General features: G+C 47.7%; 5 protein-coding genes across 5 annotated transcripts; 3 read left to right on the top strand and 2 right to left on the bottom strand.

Annotated features, from left to right (window-relative positions):
* Positions 1-3,802: 3,802 nt before the first annotated feature.
* Positions 3,803-5,626, bottom strand: N7508_007357 (tubulin alpha chain; the record flags this gene model as incomplete). The annotated part of the gene is made up of 7 exons (XM_058465421.1): positions 3,803-4,272; positions 4,322-4,825; positions 4,880-4,951; positions 5,005-5,092; positions 5,155-5,308; positions 5,368-5,426; positions 5,615-5,626. 7 exons carry the CDS (start codon positions 5,624-5,626, stop codon positions 3,803-3,805), a joined length of 1,359 nt encoding a protein of 452 aa, XP_058317823.1.
* A 1,053-nt stretch (positions 5,627-6,679) lies between these two features.
* Positions 6,680-7,177, top strand: N7508_007358 (uncharacterized protein; the record flags this gene model as incomplete). Its single annotated transcript, XM_058465422.1, has 2 exons — positions 6,680-6,788; positions 6,834-7,177. The coding sequence occupies 2 exons, from the start codon at positions 6,680-6,682 to the stop codon at positions 7,175-7,177; spliced, it is 453 nt and encodes a 150-aa protein (XP_058317824.1).
* Positions 7,178-8,292: 1,115 nt separating this feature from the next.
* Positions 8,293-8,907, bottom strand: N7508_007359 (uncharacterized protein; the record flags this gene model as incomplete). The annotated part of the gene is made up of 2 exons (XM_058465423.1): positions 8,293-8,452; positions 8,579-8,907. The coding sequence occupies 2 exons, from the start codon at positions 8,905-8,907 to the stop codon at positions 8,293-8,295; spliced, it is 489 nt and encodes a 162-aa protein (XP_058317825.1).
* Positions 8,908-9,453: 546 nt separating this feature from the next.
* On the top strand, positions 9,454-9,714 carry N7508_007360 (uncharacterized protein; the record flags this gene model as incomplete). Its single annotated transcript, XM_058465424.1, has 1 exon — positions 9,454-9,714. One exon carries the CDS (start codon positions 9,454-9,456, stop codon positions 9,712-9,714), a length of 261 nt encoding a protein of 86 aa, XP_058317826.1.
* Positions 9,715-10,005: 291 nt separating this feature from the next.
* On the top strand, positions 10,006-11,275 carry N7508_007361 (uncharacterized protein; the record flags this gene model as incomplete). Its single annotated transcript, XM_058465425.1, is given in 4 exon segments — positions 10,006-10,085; positions 10,105-10,235; positions 10,325-10,617; positions 10,706-11,275. 4 exon segments carry the CDS (start codon positions 10,006-10,008, stop codon positions 11,273-11,275), a joined length of 1,074 nt encoding a protein of 357 aa, XP_058317827.1.
* Positions 11,276-13,258: the final 1,983 nt, after the last annotated feature.

The raw sequence follows: 13,258 nt of genomic DNA on the forward strand, positions 1-13,258 counted from the left end.
CCAAAAAGCAATCCCCTCTACTGTTGGTAGAGATTGGGCATCTCACTTTGTCAAACGACATCCAAATTTGTCCACACGATTATCTCGAAAATACGACTATCAAAGGGCTCTTTCAGAGGACCCTCGAATTATCAAACCATGGTTTGATTTGGTCCAAAATACCATTGAAAAATGGGGTATCACTTCGGATGATATTTTCAACTTTGATGAGTCTGGTTTTGCCATGGGAGTTGGTACCACACAAAGGATTATTACCTCAGCTGAGTACCATGGGAAAAGAACCCTCTTACAAGCTGGGAATCGCGAGTGGGTGACTTCAATTGAGTGCATTAGAGCTGATGGAAGTGTTCATCCTCCACTCTTCGTTTTCAAGGGGAAACTTTTTCCTGAACATCTACGCATCCCCCTTGATTCAAATCAACCTGGATCTCGATTGACTGTGAGCAAAAATGGCTGGACTACAAATGAAATTGGTTTATGGTGGTTGAAATCTCAGTTTATTCCAAATATTGGGAAAAGAGTTGGAAAATACTGCCTCTTAGTCCTTGATGGTCATGGGAGTCATTTAACTCCTGAATTCGATCGAATTTGTGAAGAAAATGATATTATTGCTATCTGTATGCCTTCTCATGCCTCGCATCTTTTACAACCTTTGGATGTGGGTTGTTTTTCGGTTTTGAAGAGGCTTTATGGAGGAGCGGTTTCAACCATGATGCGGAATGGAGTCAATTCTATTGATAAGGAAGATTTCCTTGAATTGATTGCAGATGCAAGAAAGGGAGCTTTTAAGACCTCTACTATCCAGAATAGCTTTTTAGCTACTGGATTAGCACCATTCAATGCTAGTAGAGTCTTGGAAAAGCTTAATGTATGCCTGGATGAACTTCCTCCTCTTGATATTCTTCCTAAGCGACCACTATCTTCTGGCAGTGATAGTGATCCAAATACTCTCTGGACTCTCTCAAAGTTCTCAAAATCGCAATCTCGGATCAAAAAAGGTCTGGAATCCTCTTCGTCCATCCTTTCTTCACCAACCAAACGGGAGATTGAGAGGACCTATGAAATGACCATAAAAGTGGTCCATCATCATATTTTTCTTCAGAATCGCTGCGACCAATTGGAGGCTTCAAATAAGAAACAGATCAAAAAACGAGCCATCAAACATAAGTTCACTAGCCAGAGGGGTATTTTCGGGAGTCGGGAGGATGGTCAGGATGATGTAGTTGTTGAGGATGATGGTATCAGTGAAGATATATCTTTGCAAGAGTTGCCTGAAGAACCACCTGCAGAACCTGCTTTACCGTCTATGCCTACGGTTAGGCGGCAGGTCACCTGCTCTGGATGTGGGATTAAAGGTCATACCTATGTTAAATGCCCTACACGTATTAAATAGCAAAATTTGAGTCAATTTTGTGGCATTAGTCGTGGTTAAAAATTGAAGGTTTTTTGATTTTTGGTAGGGCCGCTCGGTCAATTCGGTCGCTCGGGCAATACGTTATCACGTTAGTTAATTGGCATAGATATTTACAAGCTGTCTACTAAAGTTATTGGAATGGCCATAGACTGGGAGCAGATGGAGAGGAAGTGTTATGGCTCAAAGATAGTGTAATTATCAAAGGAAAATGGTTGCAGGAGAAGAGAGAAGATACATAGCTTCTAGAACGTTCGTTCTAAACACCAGATAGACAAAGAGCACCTTGCCACTTGACAGGGGAACTTGCTCTCTTGTGACTGCAACCAGGGGAACACAACCACGGATCGGGTTGGAGCCTACCATTCTGTTGCCAAAGTCTGTGTGATATTCCAAATACTCACCTGCCTAGCAGTCCTCCTAAGCAACAAAGTCCCGTTCCATCGGACACTGACGGCCGCCAACTTTGGGCCTGTGGATCGTGACTGGACCTTTGCAATTCTTTCCAATTCCGCAGTTTCTCTCAGGGCCACAAATAGAATCTCCTTGATCTACTCTCCCACGGATCTGCATCGCAGAACCGTACCTGCGTCTGTCTAAATTCAGGAGCGGTTTTTGATTGGTCCGTCGGGTGCTATTCATCTCCAGGGTCTCATCAGTGTGATAGCAGTGTTGCAATCTTGCGTGAGGGTGGCGATCACGAGAACCTAGCTCATGAGCCTTGGTTGCAACAGTTCACATTGTTGTCCTGAAAACCAGGCTCAGGATCCTATTGTAGGCATTCCAATACGGCCTGAACTTTGGTTATGCCCTCCCAAAGAAAGACAATCTTCATCCTGATTTTGAAAGTATGCCGGTGTCTGTGCGCCCAGGTAGTAGAGATTCTAGTAAAAGCAATATTAGCTGGGTGTGAGTAGAAAGGGAAGAAATAACATTCAGCGGCGCGGGGCTATGAGGTCAAGTTGATTTCCAATCAACTTCGTTCTTCGTATACATACTTCGGGACTAATTCCGATGGTTCGGCCTGGTTCCTGATCTGCACCAGCCTCATATCACAACAATAGTGATCAACGCGTTAGTCGGGGAGTTGATCAAGCCTCACGGCGTTGAGGTTTAGATCCCAAGTATTCATGTTCATGACCTTTGCGGACTTGAGCATATTTGGCCAGCCACCGACGGTCGTTGTAAGCCCGTGTGATCGTGGTAGAAGGGTGGGTACAATCGTCACAGCATAATGACTGTTTTCGGTGTTCTACAGGCCTCAAGTAGGATAGGTGTCCCTCAACATTTCCTACCAAGCTTGTAAGTGACAGAAGCCGAGAAGTTTATAAACACGCCCTCTACCGTCGGCAATTTGCTCTACAATTCAATCACTTCACTACGCAAAGTCGAGCACTTGATAAGTTCTTCCCTTTGACCACTACTGGAATTTCCACTACAATCCTGTTCGCATTAACAACGGTCGGAATCAGAAGAAACGGAAACAAAAGTGCTCATGCTCGAGCTCACAAATATGTGCAGAATTATAACTATCCAAGCGGATGGGCCAGTCTGCCTTGCAGCACCCAGAAAGAAGTTTGGTGGAGCCATCCGTCTCCTCAGCAATCAACCGACTGAGGCAATGGCAAGGTGGATTATCCGTTGGCAAAATTAGCCCTTAACTTCCTACAAACCAAAAAGGAGACCATAAAATAATACAAGACTCAGAATGGGCCCGATGAGCTCGAAGGAAACGTACCAGGAGGTGGCTCGGCGGTCAGACAGATCAGTCAATACAACTTCTGGCATGACCGGCTCGCCGTTCTAAAAGACTGAATTCGACGAGTCTCAGCCATCGGCTGTCAGGCCAATCCCAGAGTGATCGGGAACGATGCTACTTCTTCGCGCTTGGTTTTGCAATCCGCCATCATTAATAGTGGTCACAATTGCGGCGACTACGTGCCATCGACAGAGTGTTCTGATGGCGAAACGAAGTATTTGACTAGATCGAACTTGGACAAAAACACATTGACGAAACCTTATATTATGACATTTTTTATGGAAGACAGCTTTACTATCCTAGCAGGCGGATAAATTGCCGTTGATTAGACATCTATTATGGCGCGGATTGGACTGCTAGAGTGCAAGAACCAGAACAGTCTCAAATACCGGGACACTCATCCGCAAACCATCTTCTTCTAGATAAGAAAGCCCTGGCCGCGACGATGCAAAGCGTGAAATCGGGCCTGACTGTGTCCGTATTCAGTGAGACTCCACCATAGTGACAGATATTCCAAGCAGGGCTGAAAAGACGCTAGCGCCTGGTGATATCGTTTTGAAGTCGACCCACTAAAACAACCACAATCTGCTGCAGATTCTAAAAAAAGTCATTCAATAAGAAAACAGGTCCAATCAGTACTCGAGATCCATGTCCCGGTCTAAGCCGACAGTATCATCGGCGACCTCCTTGTAATCCTGCTCCAGAGCCGCCAAGTTCTCGCGAGCCTCGGAGAATTCGCCTTCCTCCATACCCTCGCCCACATACCAGTGGACGAAAGCACGTTTGGTGTACATAAGGTCAAACTTGTGATCGAGACGACCAAAGGCCTCGGCGATAGAGGTGGAGTTAGAGAGCATAGTGACTGAGCGGTCGACGGAAGCAAGCTCGCTATCGAGTACACTTACAGGCTTCTGGTAATTGATGCCGAGCTTGAAACCGGTTGGACACCACTCAACTAGGTTGAAAGACGCCTTGGCCTTGACCTCAGCTACAGCCTGGGTGCAGTCATAAGGTATAACATCGCCTCGGTATAGAAGAGCTACCGCCATGTACTTGCCATTGTGAGGATTGCAAACAACCATCTGGTTGTTAGGTTCAAAACCTAACAAAAAATTTAGTATGAAGACATTTAGAGATACGGAAGCATGTACACTGAAAGGTGAGGTCCTTGACTTTGAAGCTCTCGTGGCCACTGCGTTTCCTGGAGATGACAGGAGCATATGAAATAAGAGGGTAGTGAACACGTGGAAACGGCACGAGGTTGGTCTGAAACTCGTTTAAGTCGACGTTGAGGGCACCATTGAAACGCAAGCTAGCCGTGACAGAGCTAACAACCTGGGCGATGAGACGGTTGAGGTGATCATATCCAGGGCAAGGGATGTCAAGGTTGCGCTTACAAATATCGAAAATAGCCTCGTTGTCAACGAGAAAATTGCATTCGGAGTTTACAATAGAGCTATGAGTGGATAAGACAGCATTGTATGGTTCCACCACGGCCGTTGCCACGAGAGGAGACGGGTAGACCGCAAACTCTAGCTTCGACTTCTTCCCGTACTCGGCAGAAAGCCGCTCCAGCAGCAGGGCACCGAACCCAGAGCCAGTCCCACCGCCGATAGAGCGAAATATCAAGAATCCCTGAAGGGAAGAGCAGTTATCTGTAATCAAATGAGCTTAGAGGTCAAGAATCAAGAGAGTATTGGGGTACACACCGACCACACGGCGGATTCGGTCAACAATGCTCTCCACGAGCGCCTTGCCGATGGTATAGTGGCCACGAGCATCTATTAAATATCAGCTTGTTTGATCAGATGTCTTCCAGCATCGGGGGTCATGCAGTTGTTGGCGGCGTCCTCTTTTCCGCTTATCAGTTGCTCGGGGTGGAACAGATGGCGGTAGGTACCAGTGCGTATCTCGTCGATAGGCTATATTACCGGCAATATGTTAGTCCAAATATGTTGCAATTCTCTGTTCGCATGCTACACACCGAAGGGTCAAGGTCGACAAAGATAGAACGAGGGACGTATTTGCCGTTTCCGGTCTCGGTGAAAAGGGTCTCATAAGAGCTGCTCTGGCTGATGTCCTCGGTGACATCGGGATCTCTCTTACCATCGGGCAACAAGCCGTGTTCGTGCAGGTAACTGCATCATCATTGAGCGGTCAACCATTGACGAATAGATCACAAAGCAGTAAGACTTACAGCTCCCACGCAGCGTTACCCAACTGGGTACCAGCCTGGCCGAGGTGAAGATGACAGATCTAGTCGATCAGCACACCAATGTCCATCATAAAAGGGGTTTGGTTAGTCTTGAATGCAGCAGTATCGAGTGCCACACCGCGAGATAAGATCGTGCATTTTGCGGTTCAAGATTGGGATAGAACGGGTGAGGGCTGAACGATCAACGATCACCACGGCTGACATTGAACAGCAACAGGATAGCACGTACTTCGCCGCGCATGGTGAATAGATCAAAGATCACAAATTGTGTTTCGTTCTGGTAGACAGGCGTGACAGGAACAAAAGTGAGGGTTCATGTTTTGAGAATCCCGATGTTCACAAGTAGGTAAGAATGTGTGGCAGAATTACAGGGCGGTCTGCCCTTGGCACTGAGGTCGGTAGTGTGTCCAGCTCGGTAGTGAATTACGTTAAGTTACGCAAAGGGGTGTTGAATTACCGGTCCCCTATATTTACATGATCTTACCGAGCTCATAAATGGACCTCCTTCATAGAGTCCACTGAGTAGACCATGATGGCAGTTTCAGTACTGACAATGAGATCCACGCCTGAGAGATCAGGAGCAAGGGTCCAAATCTCAACATGGGATATTATTTGAGGCCGATTGGACTCTATTATGCCTCAACAGCGTTATACCGCATCAATGTACAGATTTGTGCGGACCATTTGCTCGCATCCCCTACAATCGAACGGCAGATATTTAGTGCGCTCGCGCTAACGCTCCATGGGGCCCGGTATGTAAAGTAGTCCTCAATCTTTTGAGTTCGCGATCCTGGTCCCGACGCAGCTGCTTGGTAGGAGTGAGAGCACCCCTACTCTGTTTCAGATCTTACGCTCCCTATTCCTATATAATGCCGGCTTCTCGGAAGGTCACTGCTGATACTTCTCTCAACCTTTCTACACATCGTTGAACCACTGTTTATTTAGGGAAAGAAAAGTTCGCAGATGGCAAAGAATCCCAAGCCTCCTCAGGGCGACGCAGACCGCAGGTCTGACGGAGCACAGCGGCGTGTTGCACCCTCGTCTTATTCCGTTTGTTCTACTGGCTCTAAATCCAAGGATGAACGAAATTCCCGCAAGCCGGTGACTAGATCACACAGAAGTTTGGTACGCCAATGCTCACCTTGTTTGCTCGTACTTCGCTATGCCCAGAACCGCCCCGGTGGCACGCCTTTTATTTGAATGTACTCTTTACTGACTATGCTACACATCCTCGATTACGAAGAAGCCCAAAAGAAAAAATGACAAAGCAACGCATAGAAAGTGTCTTCGGGTGATGAGCAATATTGAGGAGGAGTTTCAAGAGGTACTTGAGGAGAGAGATGGAGAGAACCACGATCTTTCTCAGTTGCTGGACCAGATCAAAACCGAGAAAGCGCAGAAGAGTTAGGAATTGCAAATCGCAGTTACGGCAAGGGATGCTGCATTAGCCGAGCAGCAGAAGCTTCAGCGGGAGATTTGCCAATTGCAACAGCAGCTGGAATCCACCAACACCGCACTGCAAGATCAGGTCCCGTGGAATGATATACAGCTAGTGTTGGATCAGGCACACGCAGAGCTGGTTTCCGCGACCACTCGATTCTGGAGCACGATCGACGCCTTCCAGAACAGACGACTGGCATCCTATTTGCCAGGCTCCGGAATGATCCAGGCAGAATGGCCCGATCAGGGCGGCGCGGGTACTCTTGGCCACGATATGCTCCCCAGCATCTCCCAATCGAACAATGACAATGTTCCGCTTGGTACTCAACATGAACTACCTACCACCGACTGAGATGAACCTTTTGTCTGAAAATTAAGGTGCGTTGGTCCGAGTAGGTCCCCAATGTCCTGCAGAAGACGGCCTTTGCAAAGTGGTCGACGAGGAGATAGTTCTTGAAGAATCATTTTTCTATCTTCGGATTATATAGGTCCCGTGCCAAATCGTGAGTGTTGTAAATTCTGTTAATCGCCCCCAAGGGGAGGCTGCGTGCTTTCGTAACTTGAGCACGCGCAAGCACCTGTGCGTCGATACAGTACTCAGCATCACACCGCTCAAGGCCGAGACGCTCAGATACGCTTTAGATGAGAGAAAAGACCTTATTTCGCTGGCCTACGGATTTGTTACTCACGTGGTCTCCCCATGTCGTAAAGGAAACGGACTCTAATTGACCGATCTAAATATTGCTAATATCTGGGCTCTGGGTTTCGCGCAGAAACCCACGCTTCTATTGCGCATTATAGTCATTATTTCCTCTCGGCGTTCAGCCAAAGCTTGCCGTACTATTCAACCACAAATAGCAGTTTCTCGTTAAGTGGGATATCGCAAGTCGATAGATGTGGCACTACTGTGCGAGTATCGACCGCTAAGGGTCGCACCTCAATAGGCGCAACCAATCTTTGATCGTTTGTTACATGGTGTATGATTCTTGAGCACTACTGTATTTTTAGCCTTCACGGGAATTTCCTCATTCATACAGACCGAGTACAAGCTTAGTGGGCCAGGCAATACAAATCAGCTGCAATGATAGAACTAATCAAATATTTAATCTACTCGGCAACATATAGTGGCTCGCGACTATAGCCCATCGATTCAGGAGAGCTACCTCGGCACAGTTCATATACCAGTCATAGTTTTCCGTCTGCACAGCTAAGGGAAGCATAGGCGAGATACGAAGACCCCAATGAAACAACGAACGATACATCGCTCGCCATGGCATCAGCTTGGCAGTGAGTCTATCGACCTTGTCCAGTGACCGTCTTATCCAGCATCGATGATGACCGTGTTGATATTCTGTTGGTTGAGCTGGTGATCATACCTCAAAACCAATACAGACTGATCTTGGTCTGATATACATGGTTCGGCATCCAAGTAAACCTCCAGTCGCATCACTGCTGCCGACGCAGGGATCATCCGATCTTCTGGCCCTCTGTAGCTTTGTTTGAACCGGGCCGTGTCCCCTTTTGGATCTCACTTTCGACGAGTGCCAATCGACCAAAAATATCGGCCAGATCGTTGCGAATGGTTTCATTCCAGGTTGCTTGGCCCTGCGATGAGCGCTCAATAGACCTGCGGAGACAGTTAGCGCTTTACATTGTCACTCAAGATGGACCACAACTGACCGCATCCGGTTATCTAGTTTAGATGTTGTTAGCAGGCCAATCATGATTATGTGCTTGATAGGATTGTACTTACTCCGTCAGGCATTCCAGAGCAACCGAATTGCCATCTCCGGAAAGCTGAGTCTGCCCGCGTGGTTCCAAGCCCATTTGGTGTCCAAACACAGACTTCCGCTGTCGTACAGCTTGTTGCTCACTCTCATCGGCCGAGGTGCTATTGTCCTGGTCGACACAGTCGTGTTCCTCCTGAAAGGATGAATCGTCCTCTGTGGTATCGCCTGTAGCGGATCTGGATGGACTACCAGTATCCTCAGACTCAGAAGACGACAAGGACAATGCACGTTGCAATCGGCTTCGAAAGTTCTGTTTTCGAGGAGTGTGCGAGACTTTTCGAATTCCGCCCATACTGTCTGAGTTACGCTGGGGTGAGGAGTGGTCCTAGTTCTGGTTTTCTGTGATAGGAGAAGGCGCTCGGGTTTTATAGCATGTTGTATCACGGGATCAGGATTGACTGTTTGCTTGCTCGCAATTGAGGAGGGGATCGCAAGTGCACGCATTTTTCATTCCTACTTTCTACCCGTAGATATCTATTTCTGAATCTGCACATGTTTTTAACAATGACTCACTAAGAGGCGGATCAGACAATAGAATTCAACAATTGGTGAAACAACGGGAAATTGTCAACAAGAACGGACTCTTGTGGCCGCGTTCAACGTTGTTGATTCTCAACGATATACATTGCATCAAAGATTGAGGGTTATTGATTGTCAACGAAACACATTGCATCAAAAAATGAGAGCTTGTTTGGGTCAAATCTCATAAACATACAGAAGTCGATTTTATCTGCCACACTTCAATCTTTTAAACTCAACAACCCTACATCTTCAAGTTCACTTTCTGCAATTTTCTTCACCTGTTCTGACCACTTCTGCCAACTACCCAAGCATAACCATGTCCCCACGTAACGCATGCGGCTGGCCAGAATGGGAGGAGAAAAACCTTCTTCCATGGTTGGATGCCCATCCGGAGCTGTCGTGGAAAGCTCTCTCCGACGCATATTATGAAGAATACCAGGTGCATCGAAGCGTTGAGTCTTTACGAGGAAAAAAGTACCATATCCTGCGGAAGCAGGGTCGCACTGGTGCCAAATCGCAGACAGATGTAGAGTGTCACCGCGTTGAGCGATTTAATTGCAAACTCAACAATATGTAGGAATCACATTTCTGCGGCGTTGCTTTCTTTCAACAGTTGATGAAAGTGATTTACCATACTCAACGCAAGTTTTTGAGAGGAATAAATCCGGGTCAAAACTTGAGTCTGTAGGCCACCAATTCTCCAAACACCGTTTCAACGTCGTTCAACTTGTTCCAACGCCAATCAAAGGACAGTGATTCTCGCTACCCCCGGCGCAATGGTTCCTTGGTAGAAACTTGACCGAAAAATTATAAAAAGAGGCCGGATTCCCGGCCCAAAAAAACTCAGGACTTCAGTCCTCACACTTTGATGCATCGGAGTGTCCCTCTCTTGCCTGCGGGCTCGAGAGCTTCCGTGACCACGGCTGTCGCTGCCACGAGCCCAGCGATGTAAGAATGTGCTTCGCAGGATAGGTCTGCGTGAACAACAATCCTCGCAGGGAGGTGCTGCGAAAACAAGACTACCCCGCAGGATAGGTCTGCGTAAACAACAATCCTCGCAGGGGGGTGCTGCGAAACCAAGACTACCCCGCAGGATAGGTCTGCGTCAACAATAATCCTCGCAGGGAGGTGCTGCGAAACCAAGACTACCCCGCAGGATAGGTCTGCGTAAACAACAATCCTCGCAGGGGGGTGCTGCGAAACCAAGACTACCCCGCAGGATAGGTCTGCGTCAACAATAATCCTCGCAGGGAGGTGCTGCGAAACCAAGACTACCCCGCAGGATAGGTCTGCGTCAACAATAATCCTCGCAGGGAGGTGCTGCGAAAACAAGACTACCTCGCAGGATAGGTCTGCGTCAACAATAATCCTCGCAGGGGGGTGCTGCGAAAACAAGACTACCCCGCAGGATAGGTCTGCGTCAACAATAATCCTCGCAGGGAGGTGCTGCGTCAACAAGACTACCTCGCAGGGGGGCGCTGTGATGACAAGTGAGACCCGCAGGAGACCGCTGCGTTAACAAGTTCTCTGCAGGAGACCGCTGCATTACCAAGTTCTCCGCAGCCTAGGTCCTGCGTCAACAAAGCGCCTCGCAGGGACATCTGCGACACCAAGAGTCTCCGCAGGGACATCTGCGACAACAAGAGTCTCCGCAGGATGGGCTCTGCGTGATCAAGTGTGCCTCGCAGGATGGGCTCTGCGTGATCAAGTGTGCCTCGCAGGATGGGCTCTGCGTGATCAAGTGTGCCTCGCAGGATGGGCTCTGCGTCAACAAGTGTGCTTCGCAGGATGGGCTCTGCGTGATCAAGTGTGCCTCGCAGGATGGGCTCTGCGTCAACAAGTGTGCTTCGCAGGATGGGCTCTGCGTGATCAAGTGTGCCTCGCAGGATGGGCTCTGCGTGATCAAGTGTGCCTCGCAGGATGGGCTCTGCGTGATCAAGTGTGCTTCGCAGGATGGGCTCTGCGTCAACAAGTGTGCCTCGCAGGATGGTCTCTGCGTCAACAAACGTGCTCTGCAGGGGATTGCTGCGTTAACAAGCCCTCTAGCAATGTGCAGGCACCTCTTCGTGGTGTTAGAGACCAGTATTCGATATTCAACAGTATTCGAAGAAGCAAAGACCTGCCCAACCTCCTCATAGTCTGTTTCTTTTTCCGAAGGATCATCATTGGACAGATAGAATGAGCCCTAGATAGATCGTCCCAAATTCAATGGCCAACATTATATAACAACGAAAGTGTCATTTTTATCAAAGGGGAGGTTCCCAAATGTTCTGCACTGATAGTTTGCGGTCCGATAGTCCTTTCGCGTAGTGAAATTGACACCCTTCATTCAGGCGTAGGGCAAACATGTTGGTGAGAATTGGTGAGAGTGTTGATGTGTTGGTGTTTTGATGTGTTGAGAGCTGAGAGTTGATGTGTTGATGCGCGTTGATGTTTGATGTTGGTGTTTGATGTTGATGTTGATGTTGATGTTGATGTTTGATGTTGGTGTTTGATGTTGATGTTTGATGTTTGATGTTGATGTTGATGTTGATGTTGATATTGATGTTTGATGTTGGTGTTTGATGTTGATGTTTGATGTTGATGTTGATGTTGATGTTGATGTTGATGTTTGATGTTGATGTTTGATGTTGATGTTTGATGTTGATGTTTGATGTTGATGTTGATGTTTGATGTTGGTGTTTGATGTTGATGTGGTGAATGGTCGGGCGGTGAAGGGGGGTGGCCACCGTCTCACAGAGGCAACGCGGTCTCTTGCCATGTCCCCCACATCATAGAAACTTTAATTGCTTTTTTTTTTTGATCCTGCAAAGCAATTTTGATCCCTGTTTGACACGTCTTGACTACGGCTTCCAACTCAATTGAGATGATCTAATTCAAGAATTGTGCAACTCTGATCACACAATATACTGTACACTCAAGATCAGAACTAGGAAGTGTAGAGCCATGTGATGTATTTCGTAAATCCGAATCACGGATTCAATCCAAGATGATTATGCGATAGGCTCAGTTTCTTGCGTCGCGAAAAAAATTGCTTGAAATGACTATTGCTAGTCACTCGAACCTATTCTACACTAGAATGCCTACATCATAGAGCGACTACGAGAGTGAGAGTTTCGTTCTCTCGAGGTTAACATGTCATTGGTAGCTTTGGCTCGGGAATATCTGATCCGCTCCTTCTACATGTAGGAGCCGTCGCAACTTTGTGAATAATATCCCGCCAGTAAATCCAACCAATCTCTCGTAGAAGTCCACTACAGCGACGAAGAAACGGTCGTTACCTTCAGTGAGGCTTATTCCCCACTACATGCGATAAATCATGCTCCGCTGCTGATATAGCATGATTGATTTCTGATCGGGGCCCAACGAGCCATCTGAAATCAGAACTGGTAAAGACACTCTCCACGATCACCGCTCGGGACCTGGTAATTTGTACGGGGGTGTTCTCACCCACGTGTGACCCTAGCAGGCATCCACTCAAATCCTCCCCAAGCAAATGTAACATGAGCGCTTATTGGGGCAGATAATTCGTATAGGCTGTACGGGACATTCAGAGGTCCTACAACCCGAGGGCTCTTGTGATGCTGTTACAGACATCAAACCCACCTTCACGGTGAATTGCTCAACAGTCATATGCCAGATATCGCCTTGGGCGCGGAGAAATACATCATAGATGGTCAGAGCACAGTGAGCTCGGGAGGTAGAGAAGTCGATTTGCTGGCAAGACCTGCTTCCCCTCCAATTGCGTTATGTTAGACAGGTTCTCAATGGACAAAGGATACTGGATGGCTTGACTGACCTCCAGCTGCTCTGACATTCAAGGTGTATGGGCTTTGCACGTAGTGCTCGGGCTTGGATAGAAAAACACAGGCTTAGGAATGAAATCACCAAGCTTCTGTCTAACAGGGAAAAGCAAACAATCCTGATAGCATGCAGCTCCGTGTATGTCCGAGTGGTTCCCGCTCGCTCGAATATGTCGATAAGCTGAGCAACGCGGAGAGGAAGAGGGATCAAGGGACTCTATCAGACGGGGTTCTTGGGCCATGGGTCCTCTCTTTCGTTTGGCCGTCCTCGGTTTCGTCCATCGATTCGAAGCTGGCATGGCTATTGTTAGTTGATTC

The sequence above is a fragment of the Penicillium antarcticum genome, assembly GCF_028974205.1.
Source record: "Penicillium antarcticum strain IBT 31339 chromosome Unknown utg000007l_segment0_segment0, whole genome shotgun sequence".
In the NCBI taxonomy this organism is placed as follows: Eukaryota; Fungi; Ascomycota; class Eurotiomycetes; order Eurotiales; family Aspergillaceae; genus Penicillium; species Penicillium antarcticum.